This window comes from Pteronotus mesoamericanus, unplaced genomic scaffold, assembly GCF_021234165.1.
Source record: "Pteronotus mesoamericanus isolate MK-2021 breed Mesoamerican mustached bat unplaced genomic scaffold, CSHL_Meso_final contig_702, whole genome shotgun sequence".
Taxonomy (NCBI): Eukaryota; Metazoa; Chordata; class Mammalia; order Chiroptera; family Mormoopidae; genus Pteronotus; species Pteronotus mesoamericanus.
In genome coordinates this window covers 3946582-3971788 of record NW_026555239.1, presented here as the reverse complement: position 1 = coordinate 3971788, position 25207 = coordinate 3946582, and the positions used below count along the sequence as shown (strand labels likewise).

At 59.8% G+C, this 25207-nt stretch overlaps 1 protein-coding gene across 1 annotated transcript in view; it reads right to left on the bottom strand.

Annotated features, from left to right (window-relative positions):
- The window catches only part of MPPED1 (metallophosphoesterase domain containing 1), a 45915-nt gene extending 21467 nt beyond the window's left edge, over positions 1-24448 (bottom strand). The window contains exons 1-2 of the mRNA XM_054582573.1: positions 24225-24448; positions 16536-16717 (exon numbers count right to left, since the gene is read on the bottom strand). Coding sequence (XP_054438548.1) covers positions 16536-16717; positions 24225-24448 — 406 coding nt within the window. The remainder of the gene's footprint in view (positions 1-16535; positions 16718-24224) is intronic.
- Positions 24449-25207: the final 759 nt, after the last annotated feature.

Sequence of the window (25207 nt, the reverse complement as noted above, 5' to 3'; positions counted from 1 at the left end):
AGGGAGCGGCAGGAAACCGAGGGCAAGAGCCTGTGCTGTGGTTTGCAAGGCGGCAGGCAGGGCGAGCCGGTTCGGGTCGGCGGCTGGAGTGACGCGGGCGGGCGAGGGTGGGGCACAGGGCTGGCCCTACTGCCTGCTGCCTGGCGCTGGGGTGACCAGGGCAGGGGCGCGGTGCCCTGGGGACGGGGGGCACTCTGGGCGGGCTGGCCTGCTCGAGGCAGGCGCGGCACTTGGGGGCGAGCCCGGTGCCGTCGCTGGCACAGGCTGGCCGGGCAGGTGGGCCTTCAGTGTCAGCAAGGCCCAAGGTGCCCAAGCGTCCGCACAGGGGGACGCGGAGGCCTGGATGTTAGCCACTGCCCCTGCCTTCGGGCTGTCGAGGGGACTGCAGGCGGTGCTCCGCCCCAGGGACGGTGGCTGGGAAGGTGGAGGTGGCACAAGAGGCATCGGGCGGTCCCCTGTCTGGGGTCACACGGCAGCTCCTGGAGTCCAGGTCGCCTGCCCAGACCTGGGTGTCCAGACGTCCCCTGCGGGACAGACGCAGCTGGCGGCGGCACGGCCCACCCCCACCCCCCACGGAGCTGCAGGCGGCCCTGCCGCCCCGCCCCGCCCCGCCCGCCTGCCCGGCCGCGGTCCCGCCAGGAGGCTCCGGATTTGCGGCTCAGCCCTGCTGCCCATGTTTAAAAGGCAAATGCAATTTTTCTTCTGTTCCATCCTAATAGCTAAAATGTTTAACTTTCAAACATTTGTTTTTCCGGGGCAATGTTTTAAAAAAAAGGAACATTCGCTCCTAACCCTCTTTAAAGGCTCGTTTCTGTGGCTCCTGCAGAGCTCAAGTGACTTGGGGCTGGAAGGGACAGCTGAGAGTTTCCTGTGTTTGTCATCCCCGAGATAAGGCTGCCTGCCACCGAGAAGATCCCGCAGGAACCTCCCCAGAGGTCGCAGCCTGGCAGGACGCACGTGCCCAAGTACGGCCCTGATGGTCGAGCACACCCGCCCCCCTGTCCCCCACCCCCTACGTTAGAACTCCAGGCTGGGGCGCCCCCTGCAGGCCAGGCCCTGTTGGAGCTCTGACCTTACCCCTCACCACCAACTGCAGCTGGCGCACCCACCTCCCCAAGCTGCTTAAGGCCTCATGATACTGGCAAATGCTGTTCCGTCAACCTGGGACCCCCCCCCTCCTGCCCTTCTGCCTGAGTCAACTCTGATTCCTCTCGTTTTGCATCCTGTGACCCAAGTGCCACCTCCTCCAAGATGCTCTGCATGATCGCCCTCTCTTCTCCCAATCCAGTGGGGGGAAGGTGCCGCCCAACACTCTAGGATGCTTGAGCACTCAGAGTCATAAAGAGTGAATAATGAATAAAGAAGGATCACACACAAAGGACGAGGTATCCAAACAACCATGGAGTTTTTAGTTGCAACACTGGAAACAAAGCGAACACACAGGAATGCCTTCCAACTTTTGAAGGAGAAAGACTTGCGACCCAGAATTCTACCCCTAGACAAACTGTCGGTTAAGAGCGAGGACAGAGGCTTTTTCTGACGTTCAACTTTGCCAAGCACTTATCTCCAGCGAGTCCTCCGCAGAAAGCTCCTGGACGGTGTCCTCCCGCACGACGAGGGAGTAAACCAAGTAAATGGGGCCAGGGGACCCCGGAGCCAGGGGCTCCCAGACAGGAAAGGGGGAGAGGGAGACGTTGGCGGAGGGAGGTCCCGTGACCACGACTGCACACAGGCCTGGACGTCAACCAGCCCGGACCCAGGCAAGCAGCGGAGACTCGGGAAGAACAAGAAAAATGAGCCAGCCAGTGGCCTCGCACAGGTCCCTTGGCTGCTGAGGGGCCTTCCAACCTGCAGGAGACAAGGATGGGCTGTGATGGAAGCACAGAAAAACATGCACACAGAACGATGGACTACTTAGGAATAACACAACTTTGTACAGTGACTATTGAAGCAAAACTTGCGATGGGGCCACAAGAAAAGGACTGGTGTGGCTCAGTAGATTGAGTGCCAACCTGCGAACCAAAAAGCCACTGCTGGTTCGATTCCCGGTCAGGGCACTTACCTGGGTTGCGGGCCAGGTCCCCAGCTGGGGGCGAGCAAGAAGCAACCCATATAATTTTAAAAGATTTTGGAGAAGATCTTGTGGCGGCTATAAACAAGCCTTTAAAGATCATTTCTAAAAGTAATACAGATGTTAGGACAAATTAAAAACATTCAGCAAAACTGCAGGATCCAAAAACAATGCACAGAACAATCAGTTGTGTTTCTATACAGGAAAAATAAACAATTCAAAAAGGATATTAAGAAAACAATCTGATTTGCAATAGCACCAAAAAAGAAAAAAGAAAAAAAAAATTCCTGGGAATAAACTTAACCAAGGAGGTAAAAGATGTGTACATTGAAAACTGCAAAACATTTGCTCAAAGGTTAAAGACGACGACAATAAATGGAAAGACATCCCATGTTCATGGATTGGAGGACTTCGTGCTGTGAAAATGTCGGTCTACCCAAAGCCATCTACAGATTCAATGCAATCCCTACCAAAATCCCATGACGTTTCTTTCAGAAATAGAAAACCCATCCTATAAAGTCCATAGCAAATCTCAAGGGACCCTGAATAGCCAAAATAATCTTAAAAAAGAAAAACAAAGTTGGAGGACTCACACTTCCTGATTTCAAAACTGTACTTAAAATAGTACGATGCTGGCATAAAGATCAATGGAATGAAAAAGAGAGTCCAGAAATACACTTTCACACACATGATCAAATGATTTTTCCACAAAGGTGACCATACCATTCAGTGGGGGAAAGGATGGTCTTTTCAAGAGATGGTCCTAAAAAACCGAATATCCACATGCAAAAGAATGAAGCTGGACCCTTCTCTTATACCATATGCAAAAATTAACTCAAAATAGAACAAAGATCAAAAGGTACAGGGTAAAACTGTAAATTATCAAAAGAAAACATAGGGGAAACTTCATGACATTGGATCTGACACCAAAAGCAGAGGCAACAAAAGAAAAAAATAAATCAAAATTTAAAACCTCCGCCCGGGCTGGTGTGGCTCAGCGGACTGAGCGCCGGCCTGCGGACTCTGGTGTGGTTCCCAGTCAGGGCGCAGGCCTGGGGTGCGGGCTGGGCCCCCGGTTGGGGAGCGGGTGTGAGAGGCAACCAATTGAAGTTTCTCTCCCTCCCTTCCCCTCTCTCTAAAAGTAAATAAATAACATCTTTTTTAAAAATTTAAAACTTCTGTACAGCAAAGGATACCATCGACAGAGTGAAAAGGCAACCCACAGAATGGAAAAGAAAATTTTCAAATCATATTTCTGATAAAGGGTTAATATCCAGAATATATAAAGAACTCTGCAACTCAACAACATCAACAAAAAACAAACCCAGTATAAAAATGGGCAAAGGACTTGAACAGACATTTTTCCAACGAGGATATACAAATGGCCAGGAAGCACACGGAGAGGCGTGTGCCATCGCTAATCGTTAGGAAAATGGAACTCAAAACGCTGTCAGATGCCACATCACACCCATTAGGACGGCAACCATCCAAAAACAGGACACAAGCGGCGTTGGAGCAATGGGACCCTGTGCGCCGCTGGTCCCATGGCGGAGGGACAGTATGGCGGTCCCTCAGAAAACTAAAAATGGCACTGGCATAGGACCCAGCAATTCTGCTTCTGGGCATTCACCCCAAAGAATTGAAAGCAGGGCTCAAACAAGTATGTGCACACTCGTGCTCACGGCAGCATCATCTGAAATAGCCAAAAGGCGGAAGCAGCCCAAGTGGCCGTTGCCAGAGGTGTGGAGACACGCAGCGTGGTCCGTCCATCCCGGGGAACGTGATTCCGACTTAGAAAGGATGTAAACGCCGGCACTTGTTACAGCACGGACGGACCTTGAGGGCGTCATGCTCAGTGACATACGCCGGTCACAGCAGGACAAGCCCTGCGCGACTCTACCTACGGGAGGTGCCCAGAACAGCCACATTCATAGAGACGCCTGGGGGTGCCGGAGGCGGAGCCTGGGGGTGCGGGGAGTGGGGACGCCTGGGGCGCCAGGGGACAGTGAGGGTTAGCGTCTCACAGGCGCGGAGTCCCCGTTTGGCGCGATGGGAAGGCCTCCGGACACGGAGGGTGCAGGCGGTTGCACATGAGCTGCATGTGCCTGACGCCACTGAGCCGCACGCCTCAGCAAGGTTAAAGTGGTGGACGTTGTGCATGTTTATTTACCCACAGTTTTAAAAGGGTCACAGAAGAAGAGAACCGAGGAGCCAGGACTGCAGACACCAGAACCGTGAGCAGGTAGAGCTCCAGGTCTTAGGTCCTAGAAATGTTGATTTTAGAACCTTACAAACCCGAGGGCCCACCATTCTCGTACTGGAAGCAAAGAGTTCTAGAATTTTACAAGCTGTCGACGTTCAGAGGTGGCAGGGTCTAGGCGGCCACTTGAGTTTTGGCCCCCCGCACTCCCCCCTTAGCAAAAGGTCCTATGTGAGGGGCTTCAGGCAGGGAGGCCGGCCCTGGCCGCAGCTCGCCGGAGAGTTCCCAGCGTGCCTTCACGTGGGTCCGAGCCCTGGCCGGAAGGCACGGCAGCAGGGCCGCACACCTGGCCCTGCGCCGCCCAGCAAACATTCCAGGCCTCCTTCCGCGGCAGAGAGCCCGTTTCCAGGGGAAAACTGGGCCCGAGGCAACGCTCTTTGCAGTAGCAACTGAAATAAGTATTTGAAAACGATGTACACTAACGACCCCTGTTTTTAAAGAGATTTCCTAATAAACTACATGTTTTTAAGCTAAATAAATGTTCTGGACCTGAAGATACACTGAAGTAAAATCATCGTAGCACCTCGTGGTTCCAGGCATTTGGGGGGCGGAGCTCACAAGTGCTGGGCCCCAGGCTGGAGGCTGGGAACAGAGAGGCCTCAACCCAGCCCCTTCTCCAGCAGTTGTGGCGGGGCGGGGCGAGGGGGGGGGAAGTGGGGCACACAAACAATCCGAGGTCTGCGGCGGGTGGGGCCACAGCACACAGACCGCGAACAGCGGCCCGCGAGAGGGAGGGATGGCAGACACAGGCGTCTCGGGTGCAGAGCAGCTCCCCCGGCCGATGTGACAGGGAGAAGACCCCACACAAGCAGAGGCCCGGAGGTGGGAAAGCCCAGCGTGCTGGGCAGATGAGGGGGTGAATAGAGGCAGGCCTGGGAGGGCAGCCGGGGCCCCGGGTGGAGGGGTCCAAGCTCCCGCAGAGATACAGGCAGCAGCCTGGACGCTGCAGGGGGCCAACGAGGCGGGTCGAGGGGGGCGGGAGCCCTGTTGGGTCAATGAACAAAAAACGTCTTGCAAATGCCAGCGTGACAAACGTCAGTCTGGAAAGGGGCTATTTTGAGAGGTTGGGATGCTACCAGGCAAGCCCTGCCTGCCGGCCCCAGGCCTCCCTTCACTGCCCTGGCTGTCAGACCAGCCCAGAACCGGCTCCCCAGGCCTCCCGGCTCGCGGGGCAGCACCTGCATCCTGCACGCTCAGAAAGGTGTGAAATTCTTCCTCTGAAAAGAAATCAAAGAAACAAAGCTATATACGTTTTAAAAATCCGCGTTTCTTTGAACAAATTTCAAAGAAAGAAATCCTAACTTTTAAATATCTGGTTTTAAAAAAGAGAGGAAGGCGTCCTTGGACGATAGGATTAAGAGTAATTACAGCGGCCGTCCCCGGGCGCGCACTTTGCGCGGGGCGCTGAGGGCGTTGGCCCAGGAACCGCCCCGTCCCCGGCGGCTGCACTGAGCACGTGGCCATCCCACGCCGGGCTGCGCGCTGAGCCCCAGTCACCCCTGCCTCACTGAGCCCCCCCACCAATGTCAGCCCCCTTTTACACACAAGAAAACTGAGGCTCAGAGGCCAGGCGGCAGGCAAGCAGAGAGGCAGGACCCAGACCCTAGGGGTCTCTGCAGACTCACGGGCTGAGAGGGTCCCACTGCGGTCGCTCCCCCATCCTTACTGCAGCCGCCCTAGAACGAGTGTGGGCCCCACTCCGCAGAGGGTGCACGGAGGCACAAGAGGGCTGTGGCTTCCCCAGGCTGCCCGAAGACCCGTGGCCGGGCGGGCGGGGCTGGGGAGAGGGTCTGGCTGCCCGTCTGGCATCTTAGGAACTTAATTCATCATCATAAACGCGGGCGCTGTCCGCGGTGCTGAAGACTCCCCAACGCGAAGGGCAGACGAGATCCTGCCTGTGAGACCCGGACCTTTCGGTGGGATGTTGACAATAAAAAAACAGAGTACCAATGGGATAACAGATATGAGGAAAATAAAGCCAGCCAAGTGGGACAGGCAGCATCGGATGGGGCAGCTGACTGATCCCGGGTCGTCAGGGAAGGCCGGTCTGGGAAGGTGACCGTGGAGAGCCAGGACCTGGATGAGCTCTGGGGACCCCTCCCTGCACTGGGTCTCAGCCTCTCCTCTGCAAAGTGGGGGCAACATGACTCAGGACCCAGGCAGCTTGTGGTGGGAGAGCAGTGAGCAAACCGCACAAAATCGCCTTTACACTGCCTGGTGCTGTCCACGGGAAGTCACTGCCGCTGGGAAGCTTCTGTGGGGACCTGGATATGAGGCTCTGCAGCAACGTGTGGCTCTCACATAGGGAAGCTTTCACATCCCATCAGCAACTTGAACGTGACTTTGTTGAGTTGGCCCTGACGCTGTAAAGCGATACACCTGGCATGCCTTCCCAAACCGTCCTGGAAGGAGGAATTTGCTAATCGAAGGGGCTGCATCTCTAGATACACAAGGAAAGTTCCCACCTCAAGTGGTCACCTTAGGCAATGAACAATTAATTTTAAGATGTAAAAGAGCCTCGGCCTTGGGTTAGAATCCTGATTCCACTTTCAGTTTGCGGAACGTCTCAGGCAAGCTCTGCACCTCTCGGTGCTCAGTCCCCTCATCGGCAGAGACGGTGGCAGCAAGGGGCCGTCTGGATGCACTGTCCCATCCATACTGGTTAACCCCTGTGACTACTTAATTCCGAATGAAGTGCCATGAAATAAAACACGAGAGTCAGGGTCCCAGGCACACGGGCCACATTCCGTGCGGCCATTGCCCACAGGAGGCAGGCGGCTACCACACTGGGCCACGGGGGTCTAAAGCCTGGGTACGTCGCTGGAGGGTCAGCCACCCCAGACCCGCCGAACTGGGAGGGGATTCTCATGCACTTGAAGTTTGAGAAGGGCTGGCTGTGGGGTTAAGCAGGGGACCATGTGGGGAACACCCTGCAGAGGGGGCAGCTACGTAACGAGGACCATGGCAGCAGAACAGGGTAGCTCCCAAGACACGGAGCTTCTGCGAAGTCCGTGCGGAATCCAGCTGCTGGAGGCAGGCAGGGGGCGGGGGTGGGGACAGGGACATGGTGGAACCTTTCAGAGGTTTCAGGAGTTTGTGGGCACATGAGGACAGACTATTTCAGTTCCGTGCGGGCCAGGATTTTCTGGCTTGTTGACTATTCCTGTTTTGGAAAGAAGTCCAGCATGAAAATGACATTTTTAAAAACTCATACTGGCTTATTTCATATTCAAACACGTCTCCCCGTGTTTGAAGAAAAATAGAAAAGAAGCACACCAGCAAGAAAATGGTGCTTCCGCAGCTCTTGAATGACCAACCAGTAGGTAATTTCTCTGCCAACCAACGACCTTCTGTGGTGGCCCCACTGCCTGGCCGAGAGCACCTCCGGGGGAAAGCGCAGGCTTGTGGCGGGAAACCCAGTGACGCCTTGGGGCACTTGTGTTTTTAACACATCATCCCTCATCTGCGCGCCCGCCAGTCTGGGAGGAAGGCATCCCCTCCGTGGTAAGGATGAGGAGCCTGAGACCTGGGGCAGGCGAGTCACCTGCCCTGCATCTCACACCTGGGTGGCAGGTGAGGGTCTAACCTGGCCACTGCCTACTGCTTTGCCCTGTCTCCATCACGCCATGGCACTTTCTTGTTTCTGTGTTTCTTAAGTAGGGGCCTGGCTGGCTCCGCTGTCGGCTGCACACTCAGAATCCAGAACAAGGTGGGAGCTCAATCCGTGTTGAATGCATGAATGACAGCAACCCGCTCAGGCTGGCAGGTCAACGCCCCAGCCTCAGACCTTTGGCTCGCCCGCCCCTCGAGCTGGAAGGCCCCTGCCTGCCCTTCACTGGTCCAAACAAAGCCGCGATGCCAAGGTCCCTCTCAAGTACCGCCTCCTACTCGAAGCCACCCAACCTGGTCCCCACCCCCGCACCTGGCCCCTGCCCCTCCTACTCACCCCTCAGGCCCACTGCGGAACCCCAGCCCCGCTGTTCGCGAGGCCTTCCCAGACCTGCACAGGCCAGCTCCCTCCACTCAGGTCCCTGCTCGAGGGTCGCCCCAACAGAGGGCCCTGCCCGGTCCCCTTATCCCGACCCGCACACACACGACAGCTGTCTCTCACGGGCCATCCTCTGTCGGCTCACGGCCGCACCCCCGGGGCCCAGAGTCACACAGCCACAGAGACGTGCTCCGCTAACACCTGCCGAGGAAATAACCAGCACAAACTGGAAAGCAGGTTGACCGTGGCGACCGTGGCGACCGTGGCGGCGGCCCGAGGGCAGGACGCCAGGTGGCGGCAAGCAGGGCCGGGGCGGGCGTGGGCCAGGGAACTCCGGGGAGGGGCGGGGGTGTTGGCTAACTTTATTTTGACTTGAGTCGGATACGCTTATTAAAAATTCATGAGTAACCACTAAGCAAATTGAAAAAGAATACAGAATTTCCAAACCAGCGGAGGGGAAAAAAGGAACTTCAATCAATCCCAAAAAAGACAGAAGAGGGGGAGACAGGAACACAAAATGCATGACAGAAATGGACATGTTTTATTGGGAAAACCTAAACGAATATTCATTGTTATTATTCAAATACAAAAGTCTTTACCGAGGTCCTCCTGCAGAGAAATGACCAGGACACACATCGGTCCTCAGGAGGCTCACAGCAGAAGGAGATGGACCTGCTGCAGGGGTGGGCCAATCGGAGGGGCAGGCCTGTGGCCTCCGCCCAACACTCAGCCGTTCGCCAAACGCCTCTCCCTTTTCACTTTGGCCCCCAGGAAGCTCAGTCTCCATGTCCAACTCACAGAATCCACTGAACCTTAAGTGTTGATACTCTAGATCCTCCCTTTCAGCTGCTCTAATTTCTATTTTTTAATTGTCTTTTTATTTCTTATCAATCCCGCACCATTTTACTATTCTTCTTGTTTCCATAAACTGTCTCAGGTCATTTGGCACAACATGGGATGTAAATAAGGAGGCAGGAAAAATCCAAACAAATAACAAAATGTACAAAATAAAACCAAGAAAGAACTTTCAGAGAGCTGAGAGCTTTCAGAAAAATGCATCTCTACCTTGTTTAAATATCTTTTTAAAAATTTTTAAATTTAAGGCAGAGGTTCTTAGGATAATAATCTTAAAAAAATATACAGCACTGCAGAAGATGTTACACACACACACACACACACACACACACACACACACACAGTCACACACTCCCACTCCAGCTGGTCTCATTCCGTTTCCAAAGCCATTCTGTCCTAAATAGGTAATTAGCACTTAAGCACACCTTTCAAGAGGTTTATACATTAACATGAAAATACTGTAATTATGGCTGGCCAAAATCGCTTGACTACAACTTTAGAATTCTAGATTTTTCGGCTTTATTAGAAGTTAATTTTCTCCTATGTAGCCCCTAAAACACACTTTGGGCTTAGTGAGGAAATTTTTAATGAAAAATCCAGAAAATTAATTTTGTGAGCGAAAACCAACCCTGTGGTGCACTGTTCTTCCATTTTTTTTCACCTGAACCTCAGTCCCTCCCCCTGGACGATCCCTTGTCCGCCAGTCACTGCGGCCACTGGGTCCACGCACGACGGAAACCCCTGGACGCCGGTGGCCTCTGAGCAGAGAGTGTCGGGGTGACATGAAGCCCAGAGCCAAAAACATTTTTGTTTTAAATACTCGATCTTGAGTCTTTGTGAGAATAACAGTTGGGTCCGGGGCCCCGCCTCCTCGGCCCCGCCTCCAGCAGCAAACGAGCCCAATTTCACCTCTGGGTCCCCTCCCTGACCTCCAGGCCCCGTCGCCTCCTCTCGGTGGCACCTGCCCCAGCCGCACCAGGTGCCCCACCGCCAGCGCCTGCTGCAGCCCAGCTCCCCCCCAGCAGCCTCAGGTCCTTCAAAAGACAGAGTCAGGCCCTGTCCCTCCCCTGCCTCAACCCCCCTCCCGCACCCCCCCTCCCCCCCGCCCCGTGGCCTCTTTAACACTCAGAATAAGATCTAAGTCCTCACCCTCCTGCCCAATCTCCGACACCGAGCTGGCGAGCGTGGTCGCTCCCCCACCCAAGACGTGTGTTGACAGGGATGAGTGTGGGCCCCCTTTCCTCCAGTCACAGCCATAGGGAGAGGGGACCTCCTGAGGCTGGGAGTGTGGGACCACAGGAATGTGAGCAGGGGGCTTAGCGTGTGGTCCAACCGGCACCCACATTTCATGGGTGACCACACTCAGTGTGGGAGAAGCAGGTTGCCTGGCTGGTGAGGGGCAGGGCCAGAAGGGGAACCCCGGCTAAGTGCTCTGTCCCTTGCTGTCGGGAATCCCAGCCCGAGTTCACTAGGGGGAGACCTGCCAGAGCAGCTCACCCCCCAGCACTGCGGCCCTCCCCGCCTCACCTGCCCCGCCCCACCCAGCGCCTGGGCTCAGAGAGAGGAGGGGCTGTGCCCCGGGACACCCAGGCGGCGGCTCCAGGCGTGGGGTGCCGTGCGGCAGCCCCGTGCAGGCTACACCCGGGACGCGCCAGGTGGGGCCGCCCAGATGCTGTGTCTAGGGCCTGGTAGGACAACCTGGGACGCCCACCCACTGCGGAAAGTTCCGCGGCCTCGTGGCACGACTGAGCGTAAGGAGACGAAAGGGAGAGTGAGGTGTGGCCCAGGCGTGGCGGCGTGGCAGGCCAGGCGCACAGACAAGAAATCCCCACGAGAAGAAGGGGCGTGAAAAATGAAAGGACTAAGAGAGGGGCTTGCAGAAGCTGCCGGGGACAGAGCTTGGGAGCGGAGCAGTAACTCAGGCCCCACCCCCAGGTCGGCGCCCCGCCTCCACCCCAAGGGAGGCCGGGAGGGAAGGAAACAGCCCACCTTGGGCGGGGGAGTGGCGGCGGGGGAGTGGCTGCGGGGCGGTGGGCCCTCAGCTGCACCTGAAGTCATCGTTTCCCACAAACAACCTCTGCCCCCGGGGCAACTTCCGCTCCTGCGCAGCCTCTGGCTCCTTCCCGAAGCCCCTCACTCCACCTGGAGCCTAGTCCACGGCTGCCACTGCCCTGAAAGAGGCGGGAAGGCGGCCGCCCATTTCCGAAGCCGTCCCTGCCCCGCCCCGCCGCATGGTGGCAAATGAGGCAAGAACCAAAGAAACTGCCTGGAAGGGTTCTCCACTTCCCTTCCTCTCCTCTCCTCCCTCACAGATTTTAATTAAGGGTTTACTTGCAAAAGACCTAGCTCTATTTAGCTAAATCCTTGGACCCCTTTTATATTGTCTTATATATCGTTTTATGCTAGGACGCCAGTAAAAAGTTAATTATAACTTCTAAATACACCATTACGGGGCCCTCGCCTTCCTCCCCTGCCTGGCTCTGCGGAGGGCTGTGCCACTTAATGAGACACTTCAGCCTGTGCCCTGCGGACCTCTCCAGGCCGACTCAACCACCGCCTGCCCAGTCCCCTCAGCGGCGTCGGGCTGGGCCGGGCTGGGCCGGGCCTTGGAGGACCTGCAGGAGGAAGGGGGGCCTTGGAGGACCTGCAGGAGGAAGGGAAGCCCCTCGCGGGCTCTGCAGGTGATACAAGTGAGTGGAGAGGACAGCAGGCAGGGCAGACAACAGTGGGGTCAGATTAATAACAGATGGAGGCTGATACCCGCCTCAGAGGGAAGGGAGAAGGGGCGCGGGAGCTGAGGTGGGGAGGGTCTCAAACACCGCCCCGGAGGGCTGCACCTTACAGCGTAGCCTATGGGGATGGGTCTGAGGTTTGGGGGTTCAGTTTGGGGCAGAACAAGTCTGAAATCCTGGTGGACAGCCAAGAGGAGGTGTCTTCTGAAAAGATGGAACTATGCTGGCAGAATCTCAAAGAGAGGTCTAGGCTGGGGAGAGAGACAGAAGTGTTCCATAGGTCTGGGTGGGTGTGAGAGCTCTGGCGGGGGGCTAAGTGATTCTCACGTGGGAAAAAGGAGGTGGCTGAGAAGCCAGGCCCTGGAAGGAGCCATGAGCAGGAGACCAAGGAACCAAGGGAGGCAGAGAAGACGGTGCCCAGAGAGGGGACTGGCATGGAAACGGGGGAGGAGAGGCCAAGTTGGAGGGGCCAGCAGAGAAAACAAACCCACCAGTGGCCTCAGGCGGTCAGTCCCTAGGCCAGGGCAGGGGCGAGGCTGTGGGCGCTGGGGCCACGCGCGGGAGTGAGCGTGCAGGGGCGCAGGCGCCACCTGGCTGGAGGGGCGGGGGGCAGAGGGGGGCAATGCCAGCCCAGCACCTGCCCCTCACAGACAGCGAGAGCAAGAGCGACTTCCTGGCATCTTGCAAATCCTGGCTCCCGAACTGATGGATCTTGAAGGCGTGGCTGTCACCCAGAAGCAGGGGCAGAATTCAGCCTTGTGTCCTCACAGGGAAGGACTCCACCCCCCTCCAGAGGGCCCGGCCGGTGGGCTTGGGATAGGGGCTCGGGGAGGCCTCCTGAGGGGCCACGTGACCCCAGGACCGACGGGAGGCTGGCGCTGCCCCCACCCCTACACTGGGGCAGCCACGCTGGACACCGGAGGGGCCCACATTTCATTAAAGACCATGAGATTTCAGTGTTGCTTTTATTCGGTGCTACCAGAAAACATATGCTTTTTGCAAAAAATCAAGGGGGAAGAAGAGAGAACCAAGAAAAAGGAAGAGAACACCTCGCAAGCCCCCACCGGGACATGACTTCCGGAGCATCGCAGGGCCTTTGCCGGCTCTGGCCCGCTGCTCCGCTCTGCTCTGCAAGCCAGGCCTTGCCCACAGTTTTGCAGGTCCCTTCCCTACATCAAACCCCCAAACTGCCATCGCGCCCGGAATCAGCCCCAAACTCCTGTCCTGGGCCCACAGGGCCCGTGCGAACCGGCACCCCTTCCCCCAACCCTCCTCACCCACCGCTCCCCTTGCCCTCCGCTGCACCTCGGAGCCTTTGCAGCTGCTGAGCCCTCAGCCTGGAACGTTGCTCCCACCTCTGCCTCTTTCCCATCCTCCATCCCTCGTCCAAGGTCACCTCCTCCGGGAGGCCTTCCAGGATGGCACTCAGGCACCACCACGCGCCCTGGGCTGGCTCTCCACAGACAGCGCGCACTGCTTCTTGTGTATCTATCAAGCCACCATCTGCCCATTGCCGGAATGGGAGCGGGGCTTGTCCCTGTCCCTACACTCACCCCAGTGCCTGGCACACAGGGAGTTCTCAGTAAGGCATACTGAATAAACGAGTGAATATCTCCTTCCAGTCTTCTCCATGTGCATGTGCTGTTGACATAGCTAAGGTCGCATGTCCACATTTCTCAAAAAAAATCCACGCTCTTTTACGCACAACCTCTCCTACTGTTCTCCCTGCCTGCACAACCTCTGGGCTCGAGCCAAAGGTCCCTGCCTCTGTGGGACCAACCCACGGCCCCTACCTCTACCCAAAGGGAGCCATGGTCCAGCAAAGGTCAGAGAGGCAGCAACAACACCTGCACGGTGCTCAACAGTCTACACGCCTTCACCATTTCCTCCAGCCCAGCGAAGCCTCAGAACCGCTTTGGGAGGCGAGCAGGGCCGGGGGAGCCTCCCGCCCCCACCTGAAGCGAGGAGGCTGAGGCTCACAGAGGACATGCGGCTGCCGCGACCGTGGGCGGGAAGCAGACCCCGGACGCCTGCACCCAGAGGGCGCGCCGCACACCTTGAGTTGGAACCAGAGCGGGTTCACCCCAAGAAAAGCCAAGAAAGGGAACCGTGGAGGCACCGCGCGCTCGGCTCCGAGTCTGACCGCCGGGGCTGGAATCCCGGCGCCACCTCTCACTAGCCGCGCAGCCCTGGCACGTCGCTCTGCCTCTCAGGGCCTCGGTTTTCTTCTCCATAAAATGGGGGTGACAATAGTCCTGCCTCATTCTGTTGTCAGGAGGATTAACGATTGGATACTAACAACACACAAAGCAGGCACCGAAGGGCATAAAAAACCCGCGGGACACGTGCGCTCAGCAAACACCCGCTCTCTGTAAGCACACGCCTGGCAGGGCACCTGGCTATGCCCAGTGAGCGCACGGCCCGCCTCTCGGCCACAAGGACCACACCCCTGGGGACCGGACAGCCAGCCCACAGCGGGGAGTCTCACTCTGTGCCAGGGCAAGTCCCCCCCAGCTGGCTGCAGCTGGACCCGCATATGCCAGCGCCCACCGAAGTTCTCACACACACGCAGACCCCCCGCCGCTCCATCCAGGTCAGGGTGGCTCCCGGGCCCATGTGGAGCTCCCCACCCCCACTCCACCTGAGTGACAAGCACTGGCGCCTGCAAACACCCGAAGGCAGCAAAGGGGAGAGCCCCAGGCGAGAGGAACCTTCTGTAAAAGGAAGACCCCTTGTAAGCTCACCCTTCCCGCCCCCAGTAACTCAGGCAATAAATCCATCCAACTCCAAGTGCAAATGAGGGAGAAGGTCCCCACGCTCCTGTGGACACTGTTCTGACATCTGTGACGAGGCAGGCGGAGGGATCGTCCTGATGCCCATCTCACCGTCCCGCCCCTCCCCCCACCAGGCTCCGGCCAGGCCCAGCTCTTTCCAGGCTCCAGCCACAGGGCACACGACGCCTCCCCTCAGGCACCCACCGCCCGCTTGGGCCCCAGCCGTCCCCTCAGCCTGGTGGCACCCTTTCTGCACAAACTCCCAGCCCCTCCGTCGAGGCCCAGCCCCAAGTCAGCTTCTCCCAGGGGCTGGCGCCTGCAGGAGACGCTGTGCTCCCAGGGCCCTGCGAGCCCACCCCCGCCGCGCAGGCCAGCGTGGGCTCATTCACCGCCCCCCCACACACACCGAGGGGAGGGGAGCGCAGGGGCCGCCCATCAGAAAGATCCCCACCCTAAAAACCTCAGTGCAGGGGGGGCAGGGACAGGAAGAAGCGCCGTGATATCGCGACATCCTCTTCTGCCCACAAAGAGTCCACCCCAAACAGCCGTTCCCCGAACTCAACCAGGCAGTGGTGCTGAGGAGCCTGGCACACAGGGACTCCCGTCCCCTGCCTTGGACACGGGCCCTGGGCCCAGCCAAGTGGGGCCGCCCGTCTTCCGAAGACACGACGCCGGGCTCAGAGAGGGCCCCTCCCGGGAGGCGGCCCAGACCCTGGAGCAGCCCCGGGCCAGGGGAGGAGCCTGCGGCAGGCCCACCCTGCAGGGGCCCTGTCCCACCCCAGCCTTCACGGGTCGGCCGGAACGGGCCCTCGCTTAGAATTTCCCACTTGAAAAATCAATATTGGAAGCTCTGAGCCTGCCAAGCGGAGGAGAAGGCCTTGCTTGTAAATATTTGTCTCAACTGGCAAAGCCGGCCTCTTGCTCACCGCAGCTGCCGCCTCGCTTCCGGCCCCTCTGCTCAGGCAGCTCCCAGCCAACTGCCCGGCGGGGCACCCGTCTGGCCAGGGAGCGGGGCTGCGCGGAGGCGGGGGGGGGGCGGGGGGCGCGCAGCGGACTGGCCCCACACCCGTGCCTCTGAGCCGGCAGGCCAGTAGGCGGGGCCGGCCCATCTGTGCCCCCTCCCCGGGGACTCACGGTGAGTTTTCTCTGGATTCCAAACACGCGGCTTTCCCCAGGGGACACCCCAGGTCTGAGTCTTTCTTATTTAGGAGGAAAGTAAAAAGCCGCAGACAAAACCCGGGAGGCGTCTTGTAAATCACGGCCACCACCTTGGACAGCGCTCGGGGCTGCGCCCACAGCTGCCCTCGGGAGCCCACGCCTGGTCCCCAGGCCCCTGCTGTGGGCCTCAGAGGCCCGGGGGTCCCCTTACTGGGGACGCCATCCGATGGGCGTAGGTGGCTGAGCCAGTACGTGCCCGCTGAGCGCCTGCCCTGGCATCACTGTTCCCAGGCAGCCGTTCGTCCACTCACCGCTCAGCCTCTCACTCGCTCACTCACTCATTCCTCCCCCATGTATTTAGCACCTACCTGTACCACGCACTGGGGGCTGGACGTGCAAGGCACACCTGGGAAAAAATCCCATCGGGAGGGGGTCTCCTGGGCCCACTATCCCCGCAAACAAATGGAAAGTCACAGCTAAGATGAGGGCCGGGGTGGGAGGTGGCCGAGGTGTGACGTGAGAGTGAGGGAGCTGCGACCCGTCCGGAGGTCAGGAAGGGCTTCCCGAGGAGGGCGCGGGGACAGGCAGGCCGAGGCCGGGCAGGGGCAGTGGGCAGAGCAGGGAGGAAGGGCGGCCGGGCACTGAGCGGCCCCAGGCCGGGCCGCTGGCAGAAGCCCACCTGCTGCCCGGCACCTACCAAGCCACTCATTGAACTTCTTCACCTCGCTCGGGAGCCCCAGCTCCGTGAAGTCCCCGGCGTGGATCAGCACGTCGCCGTAGGGCATCTGGATGGGGTCTGTCCTCGAGTGGGTGTCAGACACACAGACAAAGCGGGTGTAGCCAGGCGGCTTGGGGGCGTCATGAGGCACGGGGTCCACCCTACGGGGAGAGAAGACACCGCGGTCACGGGCACAGTCACGGGGCCATGGACTGCCTGCAGGTCTGCCTTTACAAAAATGGGGATAAGGATTTTCCAACCCCAAAACCAGTTTTCACTCCCTTGGGCGCACTGTGGACCCCAGCGAGAATGTAAGGACCCAAGTCCATGGTCCAGTGGACCAAAATGAGTGCCCAGGGCCGTGCTGGGAGCAAGCAGCCTCCCAGAAGAGCCACGGGTGACAAGGGGACTTCGAGGGAACACGTGAAATAGAGGCACAAGTGAGAAGAGGCAATTTTTCAAAACTGAGGCGGTCTGACCCTCCTGAGAACATGGGCTTCCAAGGGGGTGTCAAAGAACAGTCCTGAAACCAGAAGGCCAGGCTTCAAATGCCAGCTCTGCCGCCTGTCTGGTCACTCAGCGAGGCCTAAACAAAACGCATGGCCTTGCTTTGCTTGTCTGTAAAATGGAGCAGCCTTGCTAAGCAAAAACACTGAGAAAATTAAAACAGCTGCGCGGATGCATGTCCCTGCTCCCCGGGGGGCCGCCGCAGCCTCTCTGCTCACAGTGAGGACACCGGGCAAGTGGCCCGTGTCCCAGGGAACGAATGCTCCCTCCCCCGCCCCCACTCTCTGCCTCTCCCCTGAATGATTTTGCCAGGCTCAAAACTCTTAAAAACAATGCAATGACATTTCAACGAGCGGCTCTCTCCAAATGAGTATGCCGCTCGAGGAGTTAGTTGTGTTTAAATCTAATTATGTGACAAACCAAAAGCGGGACCATATCAGTTACATAAATACTTTTAAAGACATCTTTCTAATTATCCTTTTTTTTTCAGGCAATATACTTCAAAGAAATTTAATTAACACCTTACGAGAGATGGGGGTTCAGCATGCTGATGTGCAGGCGCATCTGCACGCTCAGTCCGCCGCAGGCGGGGGCTGCGAGCCGGCCTCCCCATCCCGGTGCCGCGACAGGGGGTCACGCCGGGCCCGTTGCTGGGGCTGCTGAGCCCAGGTAGAACCCAGCAGGTCAGCGCTGGGCCCAACGGGGGAGGAAGGAAAATCCCCCAAGCGAGTCCAACAATGAACGTGAGAGGGCGCGGGGGCTCCTCTTCCCTCTTCATTCACTCTCATCCGTTCACTCATTCATTCATTCATTCACTTGTTCATTCAACACAGCATCTTCCGGCCACACCCGTGTGCCAACCCCTGTGCTCAATGCTGGGGCCACAGAGATGAACCAGGCGTGATCCCAGGCCAGGAGACCCCAGGTGGATATGGGGACAGACTTGGCCAGTTGGTAACAGTAAAGCCACTAACTCTTACAGGGCAGCAGTGGGGCTGGGAGCCAGAGAAGGAGGTGGTGCCTGCGCTGATCTGGAAGCTCAACTCTCCTCCAAAATTCCTGCCACTCCTCTGTCTTCTGGGTCCCTCCCACCCCTCTGCCACCTCCATATGACAGAGGGTCTTGCAGGTAGCTAGCCTCTGTATACCCCGCCGGCCCCCAGCACAGCTGCTGAACCAAGGGCGGCCCATCACCACTGGGCTACTGGCCTGGCACCGGCACATGAGTGGGCCAATCAAATCCACTCATTCACTCACCAACCCTCGCCCCCCAAACACACACACTGAGGTTGTGAGCAGGCCAGGTCAAAGAGACAAAGAGGAACAAAGAAGGGAGAGGGAGCGCGATGCCACCCCATCCCCCTCCACCCTCCTCGCCCGTGGGTCCCTTAGCAAGGATCCCCTCTGGGCCGCCCGCGTCGCCAGCCTGGAGGACAGAGGCTCTCCTCGGGCTGGGCCCGCTGCCGGAGCCCGGGCTCTTTAATTAACTCTGTTCCTATTTCCCTCCACCCCGAGGCTTCTGAGCTCAGTGAAGATGCAAACCTACTCATCCCCAGAGAGAAAATAAAGACTCTCATTTCCCAGCACTGGCCTCCGGCTATCTGGATTGTAACAAAAACTCAACCGCGTAACAGCAGGAACAGTGGGGACGAGTCCCGAGAACTGGGAGCGCGTTACCGCTCCGCCCTCTCCATGCATTCATGCTCTTCGCCTGCCCAGCGACCGCGGAGCAGGGCACGAGGGGCATGCCCATTCTGCAGAGAGAGAAACCGAGGCTCCGGAAAGGCTGCCTCGCCTAGGACCTCTGCTGTGGGAGCCAGCGGAGTTGAAGATTTGAAGCCAGTTCTTGGTTCCAGGACCCACACCGGGCAGGACTATGGCCCGGCCTTCGTGCATGTCATTCATCCACTCAGTATGGACAAATGCTCGCTGGGTGCCTCTTAAATGGCAGGCACCTGCTAGACACAAGGGAGGGGCATGTGGCCACCTCCTGGAGCTCCCAGAAATCGAGCCTGTGTTTGGAGGCGAGAAGAACAAGAGGAGTCGAGGCACGGAGAGAGGGGGGGCAGGAGAGAGCAGACAAGAGGGAGGGCAGGCTGGACTGTCCTGCCCCACGCCGAGGCCCAGCTGCGTCTGTCGCCGGGTCCCAGGCTGGACGCCCTGGCTAATCCCGTGAGCCAGTAAACCCGCCTTCTTCTTTAAGACCATTCAAGTCGGGTTTCCCACACTTCTAATGGCAAAACCCTGGGAGTCATGGCAGCCCCAAGAAACCGAGGCTCTGGAAAGTCAGACCCACGTCCAAGGCCCCCGCTGGTCGGTTAAAGAGCAGACCTGAGCTTGGGTCTTCACAACGGGGACTTGGGCATCTCACCGCAACACCTTCTTGTGGCGGTGACACAAAACAAACAGGTTATTTCCCGGTGATGCTCTGCAGGGACCAGAGAAAGCCGCCGCTGTCCTCGGAGGCCTGAGACCCAGGGCTTGCCCGCAGCCTAACGCGGGGCCTTCCCCCGGCAGCCAGGCCGCAGCCGTGGAGAAGCCAGGACAGCCACTGCCCGGTGCCCCTCGCCGGTCCCTGCGCCCTTGCAGCCATCAGTCCTGCTCTGCCCGTTGGGGATGACCCTCGCACTCCTTGAGACGCAGGGAGAGCTCAGGGGACCTTCGCAGCTCAGAGCCCTGGAGGGAAGGCCCCGCGGCCGTTTTCTGGGCCCCAGGCCCCGTGCCACTGCCCCGCTCCCAGGAGCACTAGCTGCCTGCAAAATGCAGCTCCTGGTGCCAAACCATCCCCGGGCGGCAGAGGCAGAGCCAGAGGCTGGCCTCCCCCGTCTCCCCGTTTCTGGGGGAAGGGGGGCTCCCCAGGTCAGGGGCAGAGGACAGAGGACTCCTCCCTTCGAGCCGGATTCCAGCTGCACGTCCAGCCGTGTGCGTAGGCACTGGCCAAGGTGTTTTAGAACAGGACGTTCTCCAGTCTCCTCCTCTCGCCCTCCAAGTGGGGAAACTGAGGCCCGAAGCAGGGGCAGTGACTCGCTGGCTCAGTGTCACCAACTGCCCGGCGCATTTCCACGAAGCCTTGGTTCCAAGGTGAACGCACGGCACTGCCCTCCTGCACCCCCTGCAGGCTCTTCCTTCCCACCCCCTGGCCTTCTCTATGGCTGGCTCTCCGAGGCCAGGAGTTGTGCCACCTTCCCCAGGAGGCCCTCCTTGATCTGCCGCTCTTCCCGGGCCATGCTCGCCGCCTCCTGCTGCCTCCCTTTGCTTTCTTCTTCCTGTCTGCTGCACTGGGCTCGAGGGGCCCCGCCTGCGCTTGGGGGGTGGGGGGGACGTGTAGAAGACTGTCCCACAAATGAATGTGTAAACTGCAGGCTGAAGCACGTGCCATGAGTGCCGGAGCTGGGGCGGGGGGCCGAGGGAGCGAGAGAGGCCCGCTCAGGATCAGGGAAGGCTTCCCCGTGGAAGTGGCAGCCACACGAGGCCTGAGGAGGGAGTCGGCATCAGCAGGGCCGAAAGCCAGGGAGGAAGAGGGAACAGCACGTGCAAAGGCCAGGGGCGAGAGGGACGGGCTGTCCAAGGCAACCAGCGGGTGCGGCTGCGCCGTGCGCCGTGGGCCCTGCAGGGCAGGGATGCTGACACGGCTGAGAGCCAGGCACAGCCGGGGTCCAGCCCTCCTGCCTCGCCCCTCTCCGCGCTCCCCAGGCTCCAGGCTGACGCTCTCCATCTCCCAGAGACTCTCAGCGCACCAAGGGCTAGAGGCCACAGAGTCCCTTCTGGAGCCTCAATCTCATCAAGAGAGGGGATCAGTGTGCCAACCCGGCACAGCCAGGAACACAAAGGGGCCGCCCCAGGCCTGGCATGTCGCAGCGCTCTGCCCCCTGCCCCCCCCCCGCCACCTGCTCCGCACAGCCCGATGCCTGGAGGGTCTTTAAGCAGGAGGCCTTGGGGGGTCCGCCAGCGCGACTCTTTAACAGCCAGAGAGAAGCACTATGCCTGCCTCCAGCCCCCAGGCACCTCCAAGTGGACCCCCAGGATGGCCCTGAACCCCCAGAAGCACCCGTGCCTTCTCACCGACCGCCAGGCCACACGGCCACCTGCCCCCCAGGACAGAAGGGCTGGCGGCCGCAGGGGCTCTGCCAGGCCACCGCAGGGTTTCTCGGCCCCGGGGGGAGCGCCGCCGGTCTCAGGCCTGAAACCCAGGGGCCCAGGTCCAGAGATTCATGACTCAGGCGAAGGCGGCCTCGTGACCACCAGGGCCTCTGGGGGCAACTGCATAAATCACGCAGCTCAGTCGGAGGCCACGTTTGGACTGTCACTGTTGTTATTAAATATAAATTGTGGATTTATTAAATAAGGCCCCCTCACTCCCTCAGCCCAGAGACAAAGCCCAGGGCGCTGATAAATCACGTGCCGGGGAGTGGCACCCATCTCCCCTGCCTGCCTCTGTGGTTCTCGCCATGGAAACCCGCACAGCCACTCCGGCAGCCCGCCCGCTTCCCCGGCGCTTGGGGCGGGGGTCTGGGAGAGGGGCGGGAGGCAGCAGCCCCCAAGTCCTTGCCTGGCGCTGGGCAAAGTCGTGTTTCAAAGCCCTGAACCCAGTGTGGAGACCTGGGCTGGGCGGGTGCGCTCCCCGGGCCCGGCGCGCCCGACCGCCTGAGGAAGCCCGGCCCCGGCCGCAGGAGCCCGCCGCACGGGGCAGCCAGGCAGGGCGGGTGTGGGCAGGCCCGGGAGAATCCGCGCTGACCGCCCCGCTGGGCGACCACAAAAGCCAGCAAGCGTTTCTCCAGAGCACGTCTCGCTACCAGTATGATATGCCATCACACCCTCGTGTGACATGTGTGCTGTCTGCCACCGTCTGGGGGCGGGGGGAGCGGTTAGCTCCGCACGGGCAGAGGCTGGTAGACAGGAGACGGAGCCAGGACTCAAGCCCAGGCAGACCAGCTCGGGGCGTGCGTGTCTAACCGCACACAGCCGCTCACAAGCATCCAGAATGGGCACACAAATGAATTACCGGACGAGCCCACAAACGACCCGCAGCTGCGCGTGGGTTAAAGCGGAGAAACCGCCCTCTTTCGTTGTCACTGTCCTCGCTCAGGACGCAGCCTGGCCAGCGGGGGCGCCCTCCACCCGACTGTGCGTTTCTGCAGTTCTCAGACCCCCTTTTCCAAGACCTCTCCAACTTGCTGCCCACTCCCCATCCTCCTCTGGGTCTCAACCTAGAAGCCGCCTTCTCCAGGGGGTCCTTCCGCAGCCCCTCGGGCCTCCAAGGATGTGCTGTTTCCCTGGCTCTGCTCGGGGCCTGGGGGCCGGTGTGTGTCTGTGAGACCCAGGCAACAGTGCTGACAATGACTGCTTGGCCTGGCGCTACACGGCATGATGGCATCACGTATGGTGCCTGGGGACGCCTTGCACGGGCGTGCCCGCGGCCACACACACACACACGTAGGCCACCACCCGGCCTGAGGGCCCGGGGCTCCAGCCTGCTCCCGCTGAGGCCGGGGTCCAGCCGGCACCCAGGGACCCCCAGCTTGGTCGCGCCCAGCCCCGGAGGCCTAAGCCTATCGGCAAAAGGGAGAGGCTGGCCTGGGAAGGTGTCCTTCCCTGCCAGGCCGCCAGGTCCCGGGGAACAGCGGGCCTGCGACCCCGGGCCGTCCGTCTGTCCTGCCCCGGTCTGCCCATCTGGCCCTCCAATGGAAACCGCAGGCCGTTTCCCAAGCAGAACGCTACCAGCCAACAAAGCAGGCAGCTCCTGGCCGCACCAGGCCCTCTGCCTCGTGGAACGAGCGTTTTCCAGAGCGAGGGCCACAGGAACAAGGGTGTTCCGGCACTGGCCCCCGCCCCCAGGCCTGGAGCCCCCCTGCCCTCCCGAGCCCCTCCTCCCATAAACAGCCTCTCTGGGCCCCGCCTTCACGACAGGGGGTGGGTCCCGAGGGAGCCTGCAGCCAGCGAGGCAGCACCCCACCCACGCCTCCTCCGGGCAGCCCACAGCTACCTCTCTCAGTCTCCTCGTGCTGGGTTCTCTGGTCTCCCCGAAGAGACAGACTCTAGGACGCCCACCTGCGAGACGGTGCCTGTGGGCCTAGGGGAGGTCGGGGTCTGTGCCCTCACAGTGGCGTCTGACCCAGCCTGGCGGTCGGCAGGGCCAGCGCTGGACACCGCGTCCCTATCGCGGCTCTGACCTCCCTGCGCTGGCGCCCACATCCACAGACACCGAAAGGACCCGCGTCCAGAAAGAGCCCCCGTCTGAGGGCGGGCAGCCTGCGTTGGGGCCGGCTCTGGGGCTCACCTGCTGGTGCGCCTGCGTGGGTCGCCTCACCTGTCTGGGCCCCTGTTTCCTCACCAGGTGAGCCCTGCAGGGCGGAGAGGAAGGGGGCAGGGGTCTTCTAGGAACACAGGGAGCCACCGCAGCGGGGCCAGGAATTCACCCAACCCCACCCTGGGCCACCCGCGCCTCTCTGGATGGCAAGGAAAAACAGAAAAGGGGAAAGGATCCCCCTGGGCACACGGGGTCCAGAGTCTGTGCTCTCACCATGGCCCTACTGTGGGGCACCCCTTGTATTTCCCATCAGCCCCAGAGGGCACGGGGCAGAGCTCCCCAGTCCTTTCGGAAGTGCCCCTGCCCTTAGAAGGGGGCGTGCTGGGGGGGCAGGGTGTGGATCTGGAGAAAGCGAGGGGTGGAGGGAAGGGAAGAGAGCCAGGCCCTGGGGCCTGTGGCAAGTCCCGCCCCCTCCCAGGGCCTCAGCCTCCGGCTCTGCAGGATGAGGAATGCGAATCAGATCAGAGGTCTCCAACCCGAATACCAAGGGGGGCAGCTGCAACTCAGGAACCCCACCCGCCCTCCCAGGCCGCCCTGAGGACGTGCAGGCCCGGGTTTGCCAGGCCCTTTGGGTTTGTAAGGCAAAGCCAAAAGTCTGGGTTTTTTATATGCAGTCACCTCATTTTTTAATGTTTGTAAAACATTCTCCCAGCCAAATGAAACAGGACTCGCGGCCAGGACCGGCCACAGGCCATCGCTCTCCAACTCTTGGCCCGTCCCTCCCCGCCCGGAGCCTCGGTGACCCCGGCATCCCGGCCTCCTCTCGCTCAACAAGCAGGAGTCCGTGAGCCCAGCCCGGCCCCACCGCCCGCGCCCCCCGCGTCCCCGCCGGGCGCCCGCCAGCCGCCCACTTACATCTGCACGTGTGGCGGCTGGAAGCGGCCCTGGTTGATGTTGTAGAAGGTGAAGGCCTGCGTGGGGTTGGAGCTGTACTCGTCCACCTCGATGAGGAGCCGGCTGTGCTGGTGCCTGCGGGCGGCCATCACGTGGGACTGGGAGAACGCCATGCCCAGGCCGCAGGGCAGGAGGGCCAGGGCCTCTGCCTTCAGGACGCCGGGATCCCACCTAGCGCGCCACATGGACCTCCGCTGGCCGCCCGGGCATCTCCCGCCGCCGCCACCACCTCCGCCGCCGCCGCCGCCCGGCCCCGCGCCAGACCTGGAAACAGACTGAGGAGACGGAGCAGAACCATGCGACAGTTAATCTGTTTGGGATTTGCTTTATTTAATGTCAGATGAAGATTTAGAAAGAGGGAGAGGGCGGGGGGGAGAGGAAAAAAACACAGTCGTACAGCTCAAAAACTCATTACAAATCTTTCCAACTCAGCAGTTTGATGAATATACTTTGGTAAAAAGAAAAGGAAAAGGAGGGAGAGGACAAAAAAACCCCACAACGCTGTGGACAGATGCATGCATGGTCCAACATGTTTAAATACTTAAGGGTGGTTTTTTTTTTTTTTTGGTTTTTTTTTTGGCCTTTGACAGACCCCTCCAGAGCCCATGAGTGCCAGAGGGTCGGGGCAGGGGAATGGCGGGCATCCTGCAAACAGGCGGGGGCGGGGGGCGGTTTCACTTTTCGGAATCCGGGAATGGGAAGGGTTCCCCTCCAACTGCACCCCTACCCCGTCAGACCCCCAAACAGCCCCACTCCCGCAGGGCCCCGCACCCACACCCCTGCAAGCCTGAGCAGGTGGGGCGGCCCAGGCACAAATTCCTTCCTCAACATCGATTTTGCCTACAGATACCTGTTAGCAGGGCCTGTAGAGGGATTTTCCCAGACAGACTGCCATGCACCAGCGCGGCTCAGAGGTGGCCGGCGGTGGGGGAAGCAAAGGCGGG